At 62.3% G+C, this 18306-nt stretch overlaps 1 protein-coding gene across 1 annotated transcript in view; it reads left to right on the forward strand.

The window, feature by feature from the left end:
• The first annotated feature begins 1092 nt into the window (after positions 1–1092).
• The window catches only part of NR1I3 (nuclear receptor subfamily 1 group I member 3), a 24584-nt gene continuing 7370 nt past the window's right edge, over positions 1093–18306 (forward strand). The window contains 9 exon segments of the mRNA XM_065574149.1: positions 1093–1214; positions 6958–7182; positions 11235–11365; positions 14048–14229; positions 15929–16057; positions 16059–16143; positions 16146–16164; positions 17271–17416; positions 18176–18306. The exon segment at positions 18176–18306 is cut by the window's right edge and continues 77 nt beyond it. Coding sequence (XP_065430221.1) covers positions 6992–7182; positions 11235–11365; positions 14048–14229; positions 15929–16057; positions 16059–16143; positions 16146–16164; positions 17271–17416; positions 18176–18306 — 1014 coding nt within the window. The 5' untranslated portion in view covers positions 1093–1214; positions 6958–6991.

The following is an 18306-nucleotide window of genomic DNA, read 5'->3' on the forward strand; positions in this document are numbered from 1 at the left end:
TATCTCGTGATGCAGATTGCAGCTGGAACATGGCTTGTGGGGGCATCTACACCTCCAGGATGGGGCAGCCCCCCCCTCCACCTACTGTTCCTCCAGCCTGGCCCAGCCCTGCCTGAGGAGGGGGAGCTCAGTCCATGTGGTGGTGCATCTCTGGTGCAAGCACCAGAAGCCAGACTGGCCGCCCCCAGGTCATTCTGTACAGGCTCCCAACGAGCCCTGGCCGGGTGCTTTCATCACAACTGCCCCGGGCTGGATTCAAACAGGGAAACGAGAGGGGAAGGGCTCCGTACCCAAAGGGATTGTCAGGAGATCCCAGCAGATACCTACTGTGCTGAGCGCCTTTGGAAATCTGCCCCCACCCCCCTTCCCAGGTCTAGATGACAGCAGAGTGGCTGTGGTGGGTACTTGTGAGACAGACAGACCACTGCTCCCTAGTGGATGGAGTTGGAACTGCCCCCACCTGTTGTCATGGCCCACACACTGATTCTCCATAGCCCAAGCCAGGGGCTTTGCTTGGGGAGTAGGAGTGTCTGTGCTCCAGTCCTGCTACAGCTGCGACGTTCCCCTTGCCCTGGTGTGCCACACGGGGACAGCCCCGGGGGCCACAGATTGGTTCCAGTATCTCTGTGTTCCTGCATGGCCAGTACCTGAGCACCGTGGCCCATTCCCACCCCCCGAGCCTGCATCCCTTGGTGTGGGGGAAGGTGTGTACCTGAGATTCCCCAGAGCATGGAGTTCACACTGTGGGCCCAGAGAGCAGGGCTCCAGCTCAGAAATCTCTGGAGAGCCCGGCTTCCTGGGGGAACATCAGTGCCCAGCCTTAGCCTGGCTCCCCCTGCCCTGCGCAGGCCCCGGTGCCCAATCCCAGCCTGGCTGCCCTCCCCTGGGCAGGTCCCAGTGCCCGGCCCAGCCTGGGCTGGGGGAACTGAACCAGTCTGCCCTCATTCCTGAGCTGCGGAGGAAGTTCCCGGAGTTTCAAACTCTATGAGCCAAGAGCAACGGAAGGGCAGTGCCAGTGGGTGCTGGGCTCTGCTAGGTGCAGGAGGCTGGGATGGGGGCACTGAAAGCCCATGAGTGGAGACAGCCAAACACCCCCCTCTCAGACTGCCAGGCTTGGCCTGGCACTGCCCCCAGTCCAGTTTCCCACAAGGATCTGTGACTTGGGAGTGCCCAGGGGACAAGCAGGGCCGACTTCTCAGCCCTAGGACATTAAGGTAATGGGTGTCGGGCAGGCCTTTCCACCCCTCAGGCTGGGCTGAGTGTGAACGGGAGGCTGCGAGCCCCAGAGTGTGTGTGTGTGTGTGTCCCTGTGTGTGTGTCAGCTCCAGTGTGTTACCTCTCAGGGGCCACCCAGGACACACTGTCCCCATGTGCCCAAGGTCGTCTCCCTGGCTGCTCCCACCTCCCTCACCCTCCAGCTGCTCCCCCCTCCCTATATTCCCCCCAGCTACTCCCCCCCCCACCCATCCCTACTGCTCCTGGCCTCCACTCCTTGAAGTTCAAAGTTCAAATTCCACCCAATTGTGAAATAAATCAATCTGAATCTGCCTGTGCGGACGCCGCTGGGGAGGGAGCAGAGTCCCGGCCTGCGGGGAGCCTGGGAGCCAGCCCCCCATCTGCTCCCAGCCACACACCCCCAACCCACACCATCGGTGAGCGGGCACACGGGATGGGTGGGAGGGAAGGGGAGGGGGGGCAGCTAGGCTGAGGGGCCGGGGTGGCACAGGGTCTCCGCCTGTGTTTCCATGCATCAAGAAGGGACAGAGACAGCGAGCTGGAGTTAATGCCCCTCTTAATTCAGGGCCAGCCAGGCGAGGTCCCCGGGTCTTCACACTAATGGGGGCCCCCTGCCTGGGCTCAATTCTGCTCAGGAGAGTGAGAGGGACTGGGGCCAACGTGAGTGAACAGCTGGGGAGACTGATAAGGCAGGTCTCTGGCAGGGAGAGGGGGCTTTGAACAAGTGATTGCAGGGGAATCATGAGAGCTCCGCAGCTGCCGCTGCCCCCCTGTGACCGGGGGAGCCACCCAGCCCCAGCCTCAGCCCTTCAGCCTCCTCCCTGCCCCTTTCGTCCCCCTCTGGGTGCCAATCTCTGCCTGGTGCCCCCAGCCCTGGACAGCTGCCCATTTCTAATGAACTTTGCCTTCTCCAGGCTGGCTAATCTCCCCCCACGCTGGGTTAACATCCCCCGCACAGGCCCCGGACTGACCCGGGAGGGGACCATGGGGACAGCTCCTCACAGCCAGGCAGGTCACCTTGGCTCCCAGAGCAGCCTGCTTCACCTTGACGAGGGGGCAGGCAGGGGGACCAAGCGCAACAGGCACTGGGGTGACACCCTCACGCAGGGCACCAAGAGGTTGGGCTCCTGACTCCAGCAGAGCACGGCAGGGCAGGGCAGGTCCAGCCCGAGACACAAAAACTGCCCTGATGGGCAGGCAGAGTGTTGCACACACACGGCGATGATGCTTGGCTTGGGCTTGGGCTAGGAGGGAACTTGAACCCAAGTCAGCCAGATCCCAGGCAAGTGCTCTACCCACTGGGCTAGTATGAACAAAACAGCTGCTGCTGCTGCCCCTCCTCCTTGGACAGTTTGCTGTGGAGCGAGGCACCTGCCTCTCTCATTCTCACCAGAAAGGCCTGAGGCACCAGACGCCATGTGAGGGGCTCCCGGGTGACTCACTGGCAGAGCTGGGCAACTCCTTGCAGCCAGCGCTTAGGGGCCTAGCTTGGTGAGGGGTTGGGGCTTAGCTCACACCCCTCCGGTCGGCATCTCCCATTGGCTGGCTTAGTTGGTTCCCTCCCCCCGCTTGGAGTGTGGGTCACAGCAGTGTCAGGTGCCCCTCCCCCCCTTCAGTGTACAACAGCCCAAGCCCCTGGCTGTGTGGGTCGTAGTGTCAGGCGCCTCTCCCCCCATTCAGTGTATGGGAGCCCAGGCCCCTGGCTGTGTGGGTCGCAGTGTCAGGCGCCTCTCCCCTCATTCAGTGTATGGGAGCCCAGGCCCCTGGCTGTGTGGGTCACAGTGTCAGGGGCCTCTCCCCCCATTCAGTGTATGGGAGCCCAGGCCCCTGGCTGTGTGGGTCGCAGTGTCAGGCGCCCCTCCCCCCATTCAGTGTATGGGAGCCCAGGCCCCTGGCTGTGTGGGTCGCAGTGTCAGGCGCCTCTCCCCCCATTCAGTGTATGGGAGCCCAGGCCCCTGGCTGTGTGGGTTGCAGTGTCAGGCGCCTCTCCCCCCATTCAGTGTATGGGAGCCCAGGCCCCTGGCTGTGTGGGTCGCAGTGTCAGGCGCCTCTCCCCCCATTCAGTGTATGGGAGCCCAGGCCCCTGGCTGTGTGGGTCGCAGTGTCAGGCGCCTCTCCCCCCATTCAGTGTATGGGAGCCCAGGCCCCTGGCTGTGTGGGTCGCAGTGTCAGGCGCCCCTCCCCCCATTCAGTGTATGGGAGCCCAGGCCCCTGGCTGTGTGGGTCATAGTGTCAGGCGCCTCTCCCCCCATTCAGTGTATGGGAGCCCAGGCCCCTGGCTGTGTGGGTCGCAGTGTCAGGCGCCTCTCCCCCCATTCAGTGTATGGGAGCCCAGGCCCCTGGCTGTGTGGGTCGCAGTGTCAGGCGCCTCTCCCCCCATTCAGTGTATGGGAGCCCAGGCCCCTGGCTGTGTGGGTCGCAGTGTCAGGCGCCCCTCCCCCCATTCAGTGTATGGGAGCCCAGGCCCCTGGCTGTGTGGGTCGCAGTGTCAGGCGCCCCTCCCCCCATTCAGTGTATGGGAGCCCAGGCCCCTGGCTGTGTGGGTCGCAGTGTCAGGCGCCCCTCCCCCCATTCTGTGTATGGGAGCCCAGGCCCCTGGCTGTGTGGGTCGCAGTGTCAGGCGCCCCTCCCCCCATTCAGTGTATGGGAGCCCAGGCCCCTGGCTGTGTGGGTCGCAGGGTGTTCCTGTGATTTGCTCGGTGCTTAAAAGTTAGTGCTGCCCCAGTCTCAGCATCACAGCATCTCAGCCCCTCTTGGGGCTTCCTGCCCATCTGTAAAGTGAGGAGCAAACATCCCTACTCCCCAGGGGCTGAGAGGAGACAACCCATGAACCATTGTGATGGGGCTTGGATATAGCAGTGGGCTGGACCAGCTATGTACTGAGAGAGCTAGGTCACTAGGTAGATAGAGGGACAGATGGGGGTGTGTGGGGATAGATAGAGGGATCTATGGGGATAGAAGGGTGGGTGGGGATAGATGGGTATGTATGGGGACAGAAGGGGGTGTATCGGGATAGATGGGGCTGTATGGGGATACATAGAGGGGTTAACGGGGATAATAGAGGGGTGTACGGGGATAGATCAGGGGTGGGCAAACTTTTTGGCCCAAGGGCCACATCAGGGTTGCAAAACTGTATGGAAGGCTGCATAGGGAAGGCTGTGCCTCCCCAAACAGCCTGGCCCCCGCCACCTATCCGACCCCTCCCACTTCCCGCCCCCTGACTGCCCCCCTCAGAACCCCCCAACCCCCCCCGCTCCTTGTCTCCTGACTGCCCCCTCCTGGGACCCCTCGCCCCTCATCCAACCCCCCCAGGACTCCACCCCCTATCTAACCGCCCCCTGCTCCCTGACTGCCCCGACCGCTATCCACACCCCCGCCCCCTGACAGGCCCCCCGGGACTCCCACGCTTATCCAACACCCCCATTCCCATTCCCCAATCGCCCCGCACCCAAACCTCCACCCCATCCAACCACCTCCTGCTCCCTGTCCCCTGACTGCCCCCCGGGACCCCCTGCCCCTTAATCCAACCCCCCCAGGACCCCACCCCCTATCTAACCCCCCTTCTCCCTGACTGCCCCGACCGCTATCCACACCCCTGCCCCCTGACAGGCCCCCCGGGACTCCCACGCTTATCCAACCCCCCCGTTTCCATTCCCCAATCGCCCCCCACCCAAACCTCCACCCCATCCTACCACCTCCTGCTCCCTGTCCCCTGACTGCCCCCCGGGACCCCCTGACCCTTAATCCAACCCCCCGGCCCCCACCCCCTTACCATGCCGCTCAAAGCAGCATGTCTGGCAGCCACGCCTCCTGGCCAGAGCCAGACACGCTGCCGTGCTGCCCTGCAGGAGCGCGCAGCCCTGCTGCCCAGAGTGCTGCCCGCGTGGCAGCGTGGCTGTGGGGGAGGGGGACAGCGGGGGAGGGGCCAGGGGCTAGCCTCCCCAGCCGGGAGCTCAAGGGCCAGACAGGACGGTCCAGCAGGCCGTATGTTGCCTGCAGGCCATAGTTTGCCCACCTCTGGGATAGATGGTGGAGGTGTGTGTATGGGGATAGAAGGGGGATGTATGGGGGAGATGGGGATAGATGGGGGGTGTATGGGAGAGATAGCAGGGTGTATGGGGATAGATGGGGGTATGGGGATAGATGGGGGTGTATGGGGGTAGTTGGATGTATGGAGATAGAGAGATGGGTGTATGGGGATAGATGGGGGTATGGGGTAGATGGGGGTGTATGGGGGTAGTTGGGGGTGTATGGAGATAGAGAGATGGGTGTATGGGGATAGAAGAGGGTGTCTGGGGATAGCCAGAGGGGTGTATGGGGATAGATGGGGGTGTATGGGGATAGCCAGAGGGGTATATGGGGATAGAAGAGGGTGTCTGGGGATAGCCAGAGGGGTGTACGGGGATAGATGGGGGGTGTATGGGGCTAGCCAGAGGGGTGTATGGGGATAGAAGAGGGTGTATGGGGATAGCCAGAGGGGTGTATGGGGATAGATGGGGGTGTATGGGGATAGCCAGAGGGGTGTATGTGGATAGAAGAGGGTGTATGGGGCTAGCCAGAGGGGTATATGGGGATAGAAGAGGGTGTCTGGGGATAGATGGGGGTGTATGGGGCTAGCCAGAGGGGTATATGGGGATAGAAGAGGGTGTCTGGGGATAGCCAGAGGGGTGTATGGGGATAGATGGGGGTGTATGGGGCTAGCCAGAGGGGTATATGGGGATAGAAGAGGGTGTATGGGGATAGCCAGAGGGGTGTATGGGGATAGAAGAGGGTGTCTGGGGATAGATGGGGGTGTATGGGGCTAGCCAGAGGGGTGTATGGGGATAGATGGGGGTGTATGGGGATAGCCAGAGGGGTGTATGGGGGTAGTTGGGGGATAAAAGATGGATTCCCTGCAGAGCATGCTCAGCTGTGGGAGGGGGAGCTGGCCACTAGCCAGGCTCCTGAGTTGGCAGCAGTGTTCCAGAGGCAGCAGCGCACAGCGCACAGTGCACAGTGCACTGGGGCTGCACTGCAGAGGTGGGGGCCGGTGGAGCTGCCGGAGGGTAACTGGGGCAGAGAAATGCTGTAGCTGAGAGTGCTGCCCCCTGCTGGCAGGTCCTGTCTGTTCCGTAGCTCCCGTGGCGGAAGATGGCCCTCGAGAGGCCGGGTTCACTTGGTAGAAGATCCCCCATGGGTAGGTGACAGGCGGTGGGGCCATCTGACCACTGCCATCTGCTGCCTCCGCTGGCGTTGGCACAGTTCTGGTGATTCCCGGCCCAGTGGCGCAGAGAAAAGCTCCCCTTAGCGTGCTGTGGGGCGTGGGGGATGGGCTCCCTGGCCCAGCTCCCAGGGACCCTGGCAAAGGCTGGACACAGTCCTAGCAGAACTTGATACGGGGTCTCCCCAAACCCATTCGTCCAGGATTTGAAAGAAACAACATCTGTGTGTGTGTGTCTGCATGAATCAGGGGTTATCCTACCACCCATTACCGCAGTACAACTGACAGCAACAGCTAATTTGTCGTGTGACTGCACAATGCCTGCAGGAGCATAAACAACGGGCTCCACTGGGATCTGCGGGGGGCTGTCCCCGGGGAAGGGATGGTGGAGGAGGAATGGGGCCCCACGGATGGGGAGCCGTCTCCTGGCCCCTATGGAAGGACCACATGGCATGGTCTGACCTGGGCGGTTCCTGTGCTGGAGCCTAGGCCTGTCGCTGACTCTTCTCTCCCCACAGCAGCTTGCATGTGGGTGCCTGGGGGCCAGGAGCTGCCATGCTCAGCCCCTCTGATAGGGAGAGCAGCAGCAGTAGCAGCAGCAGCCCCGGCGTGCTGAGCCTTGGGGCCGGGAGCAGGGAAGACGGGGAGCCAGAGGGAGAGGAGAAAATCTGCGCCGTGTGCGGCGACCGAGCCACCGGCTACCACTTCCGTGTCATGACCTGCGAGGGCTGCAAGGGCTTCTTCAGGTGAGAGCCCCCCTGGCGCCATCGTCCTGCCAACCTCCAACCCCCTGTCCTGGGCCTTTCCACCCCATGGGGCCGGCAAGGGCAAACGCTGCCTCCTATTGGTGCTGCGCAGGCAGGGCACTGCCCTGGGTCACACCCAACACCCCTCAGAACAGGGAGGGTTGGGGGGCGGGGAGTGCAGTGGTGTGTATACATGTGTGCATAGGGTATGTGTAGTGTGTAACAGTGTTCTTATGTGCTTGTGTGTGGGGAGGTATGCAATGAGATCAGATGTGTGTGTGTGGAGGGGTTTGACCGATAGTGCAACCGCATGCAGCATCTCAGGGGACCATGCTGTATCCAGTTTATGAATGGTTGCTGTAGCTTTGTGCCCAGGGATTGGAGCAGCTCCATGGGGGAAGGTTACCCAGGAACTAAAAACAGCGGTGGGGGGAGGTGATTCCTACAGCCCCGGCGACTGTAAACAGCTCTGGAGAGGTACCACCCTGGAGTGGTTTGGAGAGACTGGTTTAGGCCAGGGCAGTCACAGAGGACAAAGGAAGAGGGTGCGTTGTAAAGGCTGATTCGGGTCTGAACCTTGCTGAAAGGTTGGAAAGGCGGCCGGGCCAAGCCTGTCTGGTTAGTGCATGTGCAAAGCTCTTTCTCACCGTTACCCTTCCTCTGGGAGGCTTTTGTCCTTCAGATACATGCGCTCTGCTGGGGAAGGGCTGGGGGGGTCACTGGTAACATTGTCTCTTTGGAGAGAACGCATGATACAGGTGCTGGCCTTGCTGGGGATGTCACAGTGTAAGGCAGGGGGCTGTGCAGCTCAGGAAGGAGTGAGACGGGTCTCGGCCCACGTGAGGTGATGGCTGGGAGCTGGAAGCCTCAAGAAGGTGCCCTCGAGGGGCCACAGAGGGAGAATACAGGTGCAGTTACCCTCAACTGTGACAGGGTGTAGTGTACAAGGTGTATGTGTAAACTGGTGTGTCTATAAGGGATGTATGAGTAGGTTGTGGATGTGTATGGGGGGGTGTTGATGTGCATATTCGGGGTGTGCATTGGGATGTCTATGTGGGTGTGTACACAGGTATGCGTATGCATTGGGGTGGGCATGTGTGCATAGCATGTCTGTGCGTTGGGATGTGTGTGGGGGGAGGGTGCAGTGTGTGTGTGTTTGTGTGCACACAGGCAATGCCCTGGCTCAGTGGCTGTTGTGTCCGGCCCTCATGACAGCTGCCCTGTGGCTGTACTGTCCTGTGTCTCAGAGCCGCCATGTGCTCGTCTCCAGGAGCGTTTGCTGCTGCTGAGCCCAGGTTTATCTCAGCTGATGCCCAGGCGAGTACAGCCGTGGCTGTGACGCAGGGTGTGGCTGGGACGCTCTGCCGGGCGCGACTCCCATCCCAGAGTTTTGGACATGACCGTCCAGGCCTGCCCCTCCCTGCAGGGCTCAGCTCAGCTTGGATCCCAGGCCCTTGTCCACTTGCCCAGCCCCCCAGATTCACCCAGGCCAGCTCTGGCTCCAGGCAGGCTGCGTTTCGGCAGCACTCAGCAGGGTCTCTGCTCTGGGCCACTGTGCAGATTCCTGTCATGTAATGGGATGTGCTGACTGAACTGGGCCTCACCTGCTGCCTCTTGCGGCTGCCAGCCTGAGACATGTGCCAGGCCTGATGGGCAGCAGCATCCCTGCATGGCTAACTAGGGTAACTACCCGCTGCACCGTACTGCCGGGACCTGACACCCATACAGCACTCCCTACTGTGCCTACACCCTGCTCCCTGCAGCACAGTGCCCTCTAGTGCCAGCCTGGGGCACTGGGGTCATCACTGGCTGTGCAGGGCAAGCTCCCCTTCTGCTCTCTGCAGCACCGTGCCCCCAGTGCCATGCTGAGCCACTTGCACCACTTCCTGCAGCATTCAGAGTAGCAGCCTGTTAGTCTGTATCCGCAAAAAAAACAGGAGTACGTGTGGCACCTTAGAGACTAACAAATTTATTAGAGCATAAGCTTTCGTGGACTACAGCCCACTTCTTCGGATGCATATAGAGTGGAATAAATATTGAGGAGATATATATACACACATACAGAAAGCATAAACAGGTGGGAGTTGTCTTACCAACTCTGAGAGGCCAATTAAGTACCCAGAAGTCACCTCCTACAAGACAGGCCCAACAAAGAAAATAACAGAACACCACTAGCTGTCACTTTCAGCCCCCAACTAAAACCTCTCCAGCGCATCATCAGAGATCTACAACCTATCCTGAAAGATGATCCTTTACTCTCACAGATCTTGGGAGACAGACCTGTCCTCGCTTACAGACAACCCCCCAACCTAAAGCAAATACTCACCAGCAACCACACATTACTGAACAAAACCACTGACCCAGGAACCTATCCTTGTAACAAAGCCCGATGCCAACTCTGTCCACATATCTATTCAAGTGACATCATCATAGGACCTAATCACATCAGCCATACCATTAGGGGCTCATTCACCTGCACATCTACCAATGTGATATATGCCATCATGTGCCAGCAATGCCCCTCTGCCATGTACATTGGCCAAACCGGACAGTCTCTACGCAAAAGAATTAATGGACACAAATCTGACATCAGGAATCATAATACTCAAAAACCAGTGGGAGAACACTTTAACCTGTCTGGTCATTCAATGACAGACCTGCGGGTGGCTATATTACAACAGAAAAACTTCAAAAACAGACTCCAACGAGAGACTGCTGAGCTGGAATTGATATGCAAACTAGACACAATCAACTCAGGATTGAATAAAGACTGGGAATGGCTGAGCCATTACAAACATTGAATCTATCTCCCCTTGTAAGTATTCTCACACTTCCTATCAAACTGTCTGTACTGGGCTATCTTGATTATCACTTCAAAAGTTTTTTTTCTCTTACTTAATTGGCCTCTCAAGAGTTGGTAAGACAACTCCCACCTGTTTATGCTCTCTGTATGTGTGTATATATATCTCCTCAATATTTATTCCACTCTATATGCATCCAAAGAAGTGGGATGTAGCCCATGAAAGCTTATGCTCTAATAAATTTGTTAGTCTCTAAGGTGCCACAAGTACTCCTGTTGTTTTTCCTGCAGCATGCTGCACGTTCCTTTGGGGTCTCCCATCCCCCTGCCCCAGAGTGACTCTGTTTCATTGTGAGGCTTATTCTCAGAGAAAGGTGTTGGGGTTTCAGGGCTTTGGGGCAGCTTTAATGCTTGTGGCTTCTCCTCCATGCAGGGAAGAAACAGTTCTAGACACCCTGGTTCAGCCAGTTGGGCTTGTCCCGGGCATTGCAACTGACCGGGACAACCAATGCCTGAGATGACTACTGGGGGCAGGGCCCAAAGCCTCTTCACCATGGCTTCTTGCAGCACCATTTACCACTGTGTGTGTGTGTGTGCATAGCCATCTGTCTGTTTGTGTATGCTGGAATAACCATCTGTGTGTGTGATAGCAAGCATAGGAGGTGTGGGCCTACCCATCTGCATAGGGGGCAGATCTCGGGGGGGCAGAGAGCTGGCACAGCCCAACGTGTTGGCATGTTACATGTCTGTGTTGCTCAGTGCCTGGGCCAGCACCCCCCGCCCAGGCACACAGACATGGTGGCCCTGCGCCAGGGGAAGCGTAGCTGGGACGGTTTGGTGGAGAGGAAGCCAGGAACCGGCTCCCCAAGCTCTATCCCACAATGCAGTGCCTTGCAGCTGGAAATGACCCAGAAGCCCCTGCTCCTAGCAAGGGTGCTGGGCATTGGGTCGGGCGTCCCCGTTCCTGGATGGGAGGGGAGCAGGAGCAGTGGGCTGGGCTGTGCCTGGGAGGGATGCAGTGCTGCATGGAGCAGGCTGGGGATGAAGCCGGCAGAAGGCTGGGAGGGGATGGCGGGTCGCTGAGGAGAGCCAGGGCTGCCTGCCTGAGTTGCTCTGAGCCTTGCGGTGCCAGGTCCAACGGGTTGCTCGCTTGGGGCTCTCACTGTGTGTGTGTGTGTGGGGGGGCTCTCTGACCCTTTCCCAAGGCAGGGGGAGTGTCTCCTGCTCCCCAAGCCCTGCCCCTCTTTTGCAGGCGGTCGATCAGCAAGGGCGTGTGCTTCACCTGCCCCTTCACCCGCAACTGCACCATCACCAAAGCCAAGCGCCGGCAGTGCCAAGCCTGCCGCCTCCAGAAGTGCCTGGCCGTGGGCATGAAGAAGGACAGTAAGTCAGGGCTCGGCTCCCCGCCCTCCTGCAGCTGGTGTCTGGCCCGGGGGAGGTTGGCAGGGGAAGCGCAAGGTCTGCTCTCCCCATTAGAGTATCTGTGCTGCAGCCTTGTCAGCCTGGGGGTGCTCCCCACTGGGCTCAGGCACCTTCCGTTGATGAACTCCCTGGCGGGGGGGGGGGGGATGCCAGGCTAGAGGGGTGCAGGGCTGGTGCTGTGCGGGGATCCCAGCTAGCAGGGCGCTGGGCTGGGCTGGAGCCATGTGGGGATTTGGCTAGCAGGGCACTGGGCTGGGCTGGAGCCAGGTGGAGGTTTGGCTGGCAGGGTGCTGGGCTGGGCTGGTGCCATGCAGGTGGTCCCAGTGAGCAGGGTGCTGTGCTGGGCAGTGTGTGTGTGGGGGTCCCAGCTAGCAGGGGGCTGGGCTGGCTGGTGCCGTGCGGGGGTCCCGGCTGGCAGGGCACTGGCCTGGCCTGGTGCCGTGCAGGGGGTCCCAGCTGGCAGGGCACTGTGCTGTGGCTGTGTGGATAGCTCGCTGGAGGGACTGGGGGCTGTGTGGATAGCTCACTGGGGGGGGCTGGGGGCTGCATGGATAGCTCACTGGGGGAGCACTGCATGGATAGCTCGCTGGGGGCTGCACGGATAGCTGCACGGATAGCTCACTGGGGGGACTGGGCGGATAGCTCGCTGGGGAGGGCTGGGGGCTGCATGGATAGCTCGCTGGGGGGGGGACTGGGGGCTGCATGGATAGCTCGCTGGGGGGACTGGGCCGATAGCTCGCTGGGGAGGGCTGGGGGCTGCATGGATAGCTTGCTGGGGAGGGCTGGGGGCTGCATGGATAGCTCGCTGGGGGGGGGACTGGGGGCTGCATGGATAGCTCGCTGGGGGGACTGGGCCGATAGCTCGCTGGGGAGGGCTGGGGGCTGCATGGATAGCTCGCTGGGGAGGGCTGGGGGCTGCATGGATAGCTTGCTGGGGGGGCTGGGGGCTGCATGGATAGCTCACTGGGGGGACTGGGTGGATAGCTCGCTGGGGGAGGCTGGGGGTTGCATGGATAGCTCACTGGGGGCTGCATGGATAGCTCGCTGGGGGGGGCTGGGGGCTGCATGGATAGCTCACTGGGGGGGAGCGCTGCATGGATAGCTCACTGGGGGGACTGGGCGGATAGCTCGCTGGGAGGGGGCTGGGGGCTGCATGGATAGCTCACTGGGGGGACTGGGCGGATAGCTCGCTGGGGGGGGGCTGGGGGCTGCATGGATAGCTCACTGGGGAGGGCTGGGGGCTGCATGGATAGCTTGCTGGGGAGGGCTGGGGGCTGCATGGATAGCTCGCTGGGGAGGGCTGGGGGCTGCATGGATAGCTCGCTGGGGAGGGCTGGGGGCTGCATGGATAGCTTGCTGGGGGGGCTGGGGGCTGCATGGATAGCTCACTGGGGGGACTGGGTGGATAGCTCGCTGGGGGAGGCTGGGGGTTGCATGGATAGCTCACTGGGGGGGGCTGGGGGCTGCATGGATAGCTCACTGGGGGGGAGCGCTGCATGGATAGCTCACTGGGGGGACTGGGCGGATAGCTCGCTGGGGGGGGCTGGGGGCTGCATGGATAGCTCATTGGGGAGAGCGCTGCATGGATAGCTCGCAGCGGGGGGGGGGGGGGCTGCATGGATAGCTCACTGGGGGGACTGGGCGGATAGCTCGCTGGGGGGGGGCTGGGGGCTGCATGGATAGCTCATTGGGGAGAGCGCTGCATGGATAGCTCGCAGCGGGGGGGGGGGGGGGGCTGCATGGATAGCTCGCTGGACTGCTTTGTGCTTCCCCTGTGGAGCAGCCAAGGTCTCTGATTTGCAGCAAGTATCCGCTATCTGAATCCAGTTAACGGCTCTGCAGAGTCTGCCTGCCCGGCCCTGAGCCCCACCCGTACAGCCCCAGCTCAGAGAAGGGGGCTGGTGCCCCTGATGTGTTTAAAGCCACCCTGTCTGGCAGGGGCAGCATTGGCCTCCTGGAGAACTGTCCCATAGCACTGGGGGGGCTCCTGGTGGAAGTGACTCTCCTGTCCTTACTCCCGTCACTGCTGAGCGCCCGGCTAACACATGCTGCCGCGTCCCTGGCAAATACCCCTTCCTCCAGGACTCCCAGCGCTCCAGCATGCTGCAGTTTAAACACATCAGGGGCACCTGTTGAGAGCTGGAACCCAGGAGTCTGGACTCCCAGGCACCTGCTCTGCCCACTAGACCGCTCTCCGTCCCAGAGCCAGGAAGAGAACCCTGGCAGCCTAGTTTCAGCCTCCCTTTTTACCCACTAGACTCCTGTCCTTTTCTGGCTTACAGCAGGGGCTGGCTGGGGTTTCTTCCTGGCTCTAGGATGAACCCAGGAGTCCTGACTCCACCCTGCTCCTCCACCACTCTCCCCTCGAGACCCCTCTCCAGCCCAGAGCTGGGATTAGAACACAGGAGCCCTGGCTCCCAGTCCCTGCTCTCCCACTAGGCCCCGCTCCCTCCAGCTGGTTTGCCAGGCGGGTCATGGAGCAAAGGCAGACAGTGGAGCCCATGGCCAGGGCAGCACCATGCCGAGCTCCCCAGGCTCTCGGGTGGGGCTGAGGGAAAGGAAGCTGGGAGGGGTCTGTCAGCGTGGGCCTGGGGAGCCGTTGCTGGGGGCCAAGCCCCTCACCCCTGGCTCGTGGCCTGGCAGTGATCATGTCAGAGGAGGCTCTGCAGATGCGCCGGGTCCTGCGGAAGCAGAAGAAGCAGGAGCGGGAGCTGGCGGAGGAGCCGGCGGAGCTGACAGAGGAGCAGGAGCAGCTCATCAGCAGCCTCATTGAGGCCCACAAGAGGCACTTTGACTCTGGCTTCTCCCAGTTCGTGCATTGCCGGGTAAGAGTCCCAACCCCCGCACCCCCTGCAGACACCAGGGCAGCCACTGCCCCCCGAGCCACACCCCTGCTGGAACCAGCGTCCCCATACACCAACCCAGCTCACCCCCAGCCCTCCCCTCCCACAGGCACCTGCCCCCCGAGCCACACCCCTGCTGGAACCAGCCCCCCCCCCGTACACCAACCCAGCTCACCCCCAGCCCTCCCCCTCCCGCAGGCACCTGCCCCCCGAGCCACACCCCTGCTGGAACCAGCCCCGCCCGTACACCAACCCAGCTCACCCCCAGCCCTCCCCTCCCGCAGGCACCTGCCCCCAGAGCCACACCCCTGCTGGAACCAGCCCCCCCCCCCCCATACACCAACCCAGCTCACCCCCAGCCTTCCCCTCCCGCAGGCACCTGCCCCCAGAGCCACACCCCTGCTGGAACCAGCCCCCCCCGCATACACCAACCTAGCTCACCCCCCAGCCCTCCCCTCCCGCAGGCACCTGCCCCCCGAGCCACACCCCTGCTGGAACCAGCCCCCCCCCATACACCAACCCAGCTCACCCCCAGCCCTCCCCTCCCACAGGCACCTGCCCCCAGAGCCACACCCCGCTGGAACCAGCCCCCCCCATACACCAACCCAGCTCACCCCCAGACCTCCCCTCCCGCAGGCACCTGCCCCCCGAGCCACACCCCTGCTGGAACCAGCCCCCACTGGGCTGGCCACCACCCCTAGAGCCACACCCCCACTGGAACCAGCTCCCCTGAACACTGATCCTGCTCAACCCCAGCCTCTGCCTGACCAGCCCCACCAGGAGAGCCTAGGCGAGTTGGGGGGTGGGGGCTATTCAGACCCTTCCCCCGCCCTCAAAACAGCTGCCATTGGCTACCTGAGTCACATGCTGGGATTCCTGCTCCCTGATTGGATCGGGCTGGTTACTGGCCAAGTGCTGGCACGGGACAAGTTTCACACCTGCCAGGGGCTTGAGTCTGTTCTCCCCATAGGGTGCCCTCCCATACCCCCCACCCCATCCCTCCCTCCCTCTCTCCTGCCCCCAGCCTAACCCCTTCCCCTCCGCCCCACATCTCCCTCCTGTTCCCCCACCCCATCCCTCCCTCCCTCCTGCCCCAGCCCCAACCCGCTCTCCTCTATCCCACCCCTCCCTCCTGCCCCACTCAGCCCGTCTCCCTTCCCTCTGCCCACCCCCCTCCCCTGCCTCTCTGTCCCTGACCCATCCCTCCCTCCTGCCCCCCACATCCCCTTCCCTCCCCTCTGCCCCACCCCCTATCTTGACTCCAGCCCCCCACATCCCCTCCCTGCCACCCCACCCCTCCCTTCTGTCCACATCCCCTACCACTACCACTACCTCATCCCCCATCCTTGCTCCAGCACAACTGCGCCTGCATCTGCAGCATCTGTTCTTGCGGATCCTGTGCATATGGTTCTGACCCCCAGGTCCCAGCTCAGCCCCGAGGGAGCCTCGGCAGAGGACCCCCAGCCACGCTGTGGAAGCGGCGCTAGGGTTTGTCTGCAGGGCTTCACCCCACCGGGGTGTGGGAATTGGGGCTGGTATACCCAGTAGTCCAAGGCTCAGCTGTATCGCAGGGCAATGCACCAGGGGCTCGCCACACCCCCGAGCCAGCCGCCTCTCCACAGGGCCAGTGCCACTGACAGCGGCAGCACTAAGGTTCTGACTGGGGCCTCTGTCTCCCCAGCCCCCGGTGCGATTGTACATCCACAGCCTGAGCCCTCAGAGCCCCCAGGAGCCCAGGGTTCCCCATGTCCTGTGGGGGCTCTCCCAGCCTGAGGAGGGCGGCCCCCTGGCCCCCTTGCAGAGCCTGCAGGGGGGACATGCTGCCTGACAACTTCTCCATGCTGCCCCACTTCGCCGACCTCAGCACCGTCCTCATCCAGCAAGTGATCAAATTCGCCAAGAGATCCCAGCCTTCAGGTCAGCACGGCTGGGCTCCCACACCCCGGGGAGCCAGGTGGGCATGGGGGGCAGCTGGGGGCAGGCGGCTCAAACTGCCTGGCTGGAGGGGGAGTGGGAAACGGGAGCTGAGACCCTGAGAGTGACGCCCAGCTCAGCACAGCTAGCACCTTCTCCCCCCCGCACCTCCGATAGCCCCACCTGCTGCATCCCTCCTGCACCCCCTCAGCCCCGCCCTGCCGCATCCCTGCTCCCCCACCCCCCTCAGCCCTGCTCTAGCATTGGCCTGCTAAACCCAGGGTTGTGAGTTCAATCCTTGAGGGGGCCACTTAGGGATCTGGGGCAAAAATCAGTACTTGGTCCTGCTAGTGAAGGCAGGGGGGCTGGACTCGATGACCTTTCAAGGTCCCTTCCAGTTCTAGGAGATGGGATATCTCCATTTATTTATTTATTTACTGCACCCTCAGCCCCCGCCCTGCCGCATCCCTACTGCACCCTGCACCCCTCAGCCCTGCCACATCCCTACTGCCACCCCTCAGCCCTGCCCTGCCGCATCCCTGCTCCCCCACCCCCCTCAGCCCTGCCCTGCTGCATCCCTCCTGCACCCCACTCTCCTCAGCCCTGCCCTGCTGCATCCCTCCTGCACCCCACCCCCCACAGCCCTACCCTGCCACATCCCTGCTCACCCTGCACCCCCTAGCTCTGCCCTTGCCGCATCCCTGCTCCCCGCCCAGCCCTACCCCTGCCGCATCCGTGCTCCCCCTGCACCCCCCAGCCCTGCCCTGCCGCATCCCTGCTCCCCCACCCCCCTCAGCCCTGCCCTGCTGCATCCCTCCTGCACCCCACCCCCCACAGCCCTACCCTGCCACATCCCTGCTCCCCCTGCACCCCCCAGCCCTGCCCTGCCGCATCCCTGTTCCCACCCCCCACCTCCAAGCCCTGCCCTGCCTCATTCCTGAGATCCCCAGTCCCTGCTCCCCCCTGTACCCCAGTGTACCCCCACCCCCCCTGAATCCCGTTAAGCCCAGCCCCCCGCAGGGTCCCCTCCCCCGCCCCCATTTTGCACATGGCCTATGGCCCTGGCTCCCTGGCCTGCTCTCATGCTCTCTCTCGCTCTCTCCGGGAAGGAGTTTGCCGATCGATGACCAGATTTCGCTTCTCAAAGGCGCCACTTTGGAGATCTGCCAGATCCAGTTCAACACGGTCTTCAACGAGGAGACCAAGGCCTGGGAGTGCGGCCAGCACTGCTACACCATCCAAGACGGCGCCCTGGGTGAGTCCCCTCTGGCGCAAGGGGCTGGCCCCAACTGCCCCGGCTTCTCTCTGCTTCTAGCCCCCCCAGTGTCCCCCTCAGGGGCTCGCCCGGCCTGGGCTAGGGGAGTCCTGGAAGGGAACACGGGCTGCCCTGCCCAGAATCCCCTGACAAGAACCGTGGTTCCCCCTGCGCCCTGTCGCAGCACTGTGCCCTTGCCTATGGGGAACCTATGGGGTACCATAGGCAAGGAGGGGCTGGAATAGTGACTGACACAGCTACAGCCCTGCACCCCACGCCGCACAGCGCCAAGCAGTGATTGGCTGAGCACTGACACTATGGAAATGCTGCCCCCAAGGAACTCGCTGCCGCAGGACATACGGGGCACAGGATTGCTGCCCGCTGCGACATGGGTGAGATCAGGTGGGCCGACGACGTTTCCCAGGGCAGGGCCAGGCTAGGAGCCCTGGAGCCCGTCTCCCAGGCAGGGGTGGCAGAGCCGCGTCCTACCCCTCAGCCACGCTCAGTCTTCGTGTGCTGTGAGATGCCTGCTTCTCTCTGCGCTTCCCGGGCTGGGAGGCTGCAGTCCCCGAGGAGCCGGGCCTTCCCCACCCTGTCCTGTCCTGTCCTGCAGTGCAATGCACTTCTCCTAGCTGCCCCCCCACCCCCAACTTCCCCGGGCCCCGGCATGCTGGCAGCTGAGCTCAGAGCCGTGGCCCCACTGGGGAGCCCTGGTCCAGCCAGCGTAGCTCCCCCATCACCCCCCATCTCTGTCTCCAGCTGGGTTCCAGCAGATCTACCTGGAGCCGCTGCTCAAGTTCCACATCAGCCTGAAGAAGCTGAGGCTGCACGAGGCCGAGTACGTGCTGCTGCTGGCCATCGCCCTGTTCTCGCCTGGTGAGCTCTCCCCC

The sequence above is a fragment of the Chrysemys picta genome, chromosome 20 (genome assembly GCF_011386835.1).
Source record: "Chrysemys picta bellii isolate R12L10 chromosome 20, ASM1138683v2, whole genome shotgun sequence".
Lineage (NCBI taxonomy): Eukaryota > Metazoa > Chordata > Testudines > Emydidae > Chrysemys > Chrysemys picta.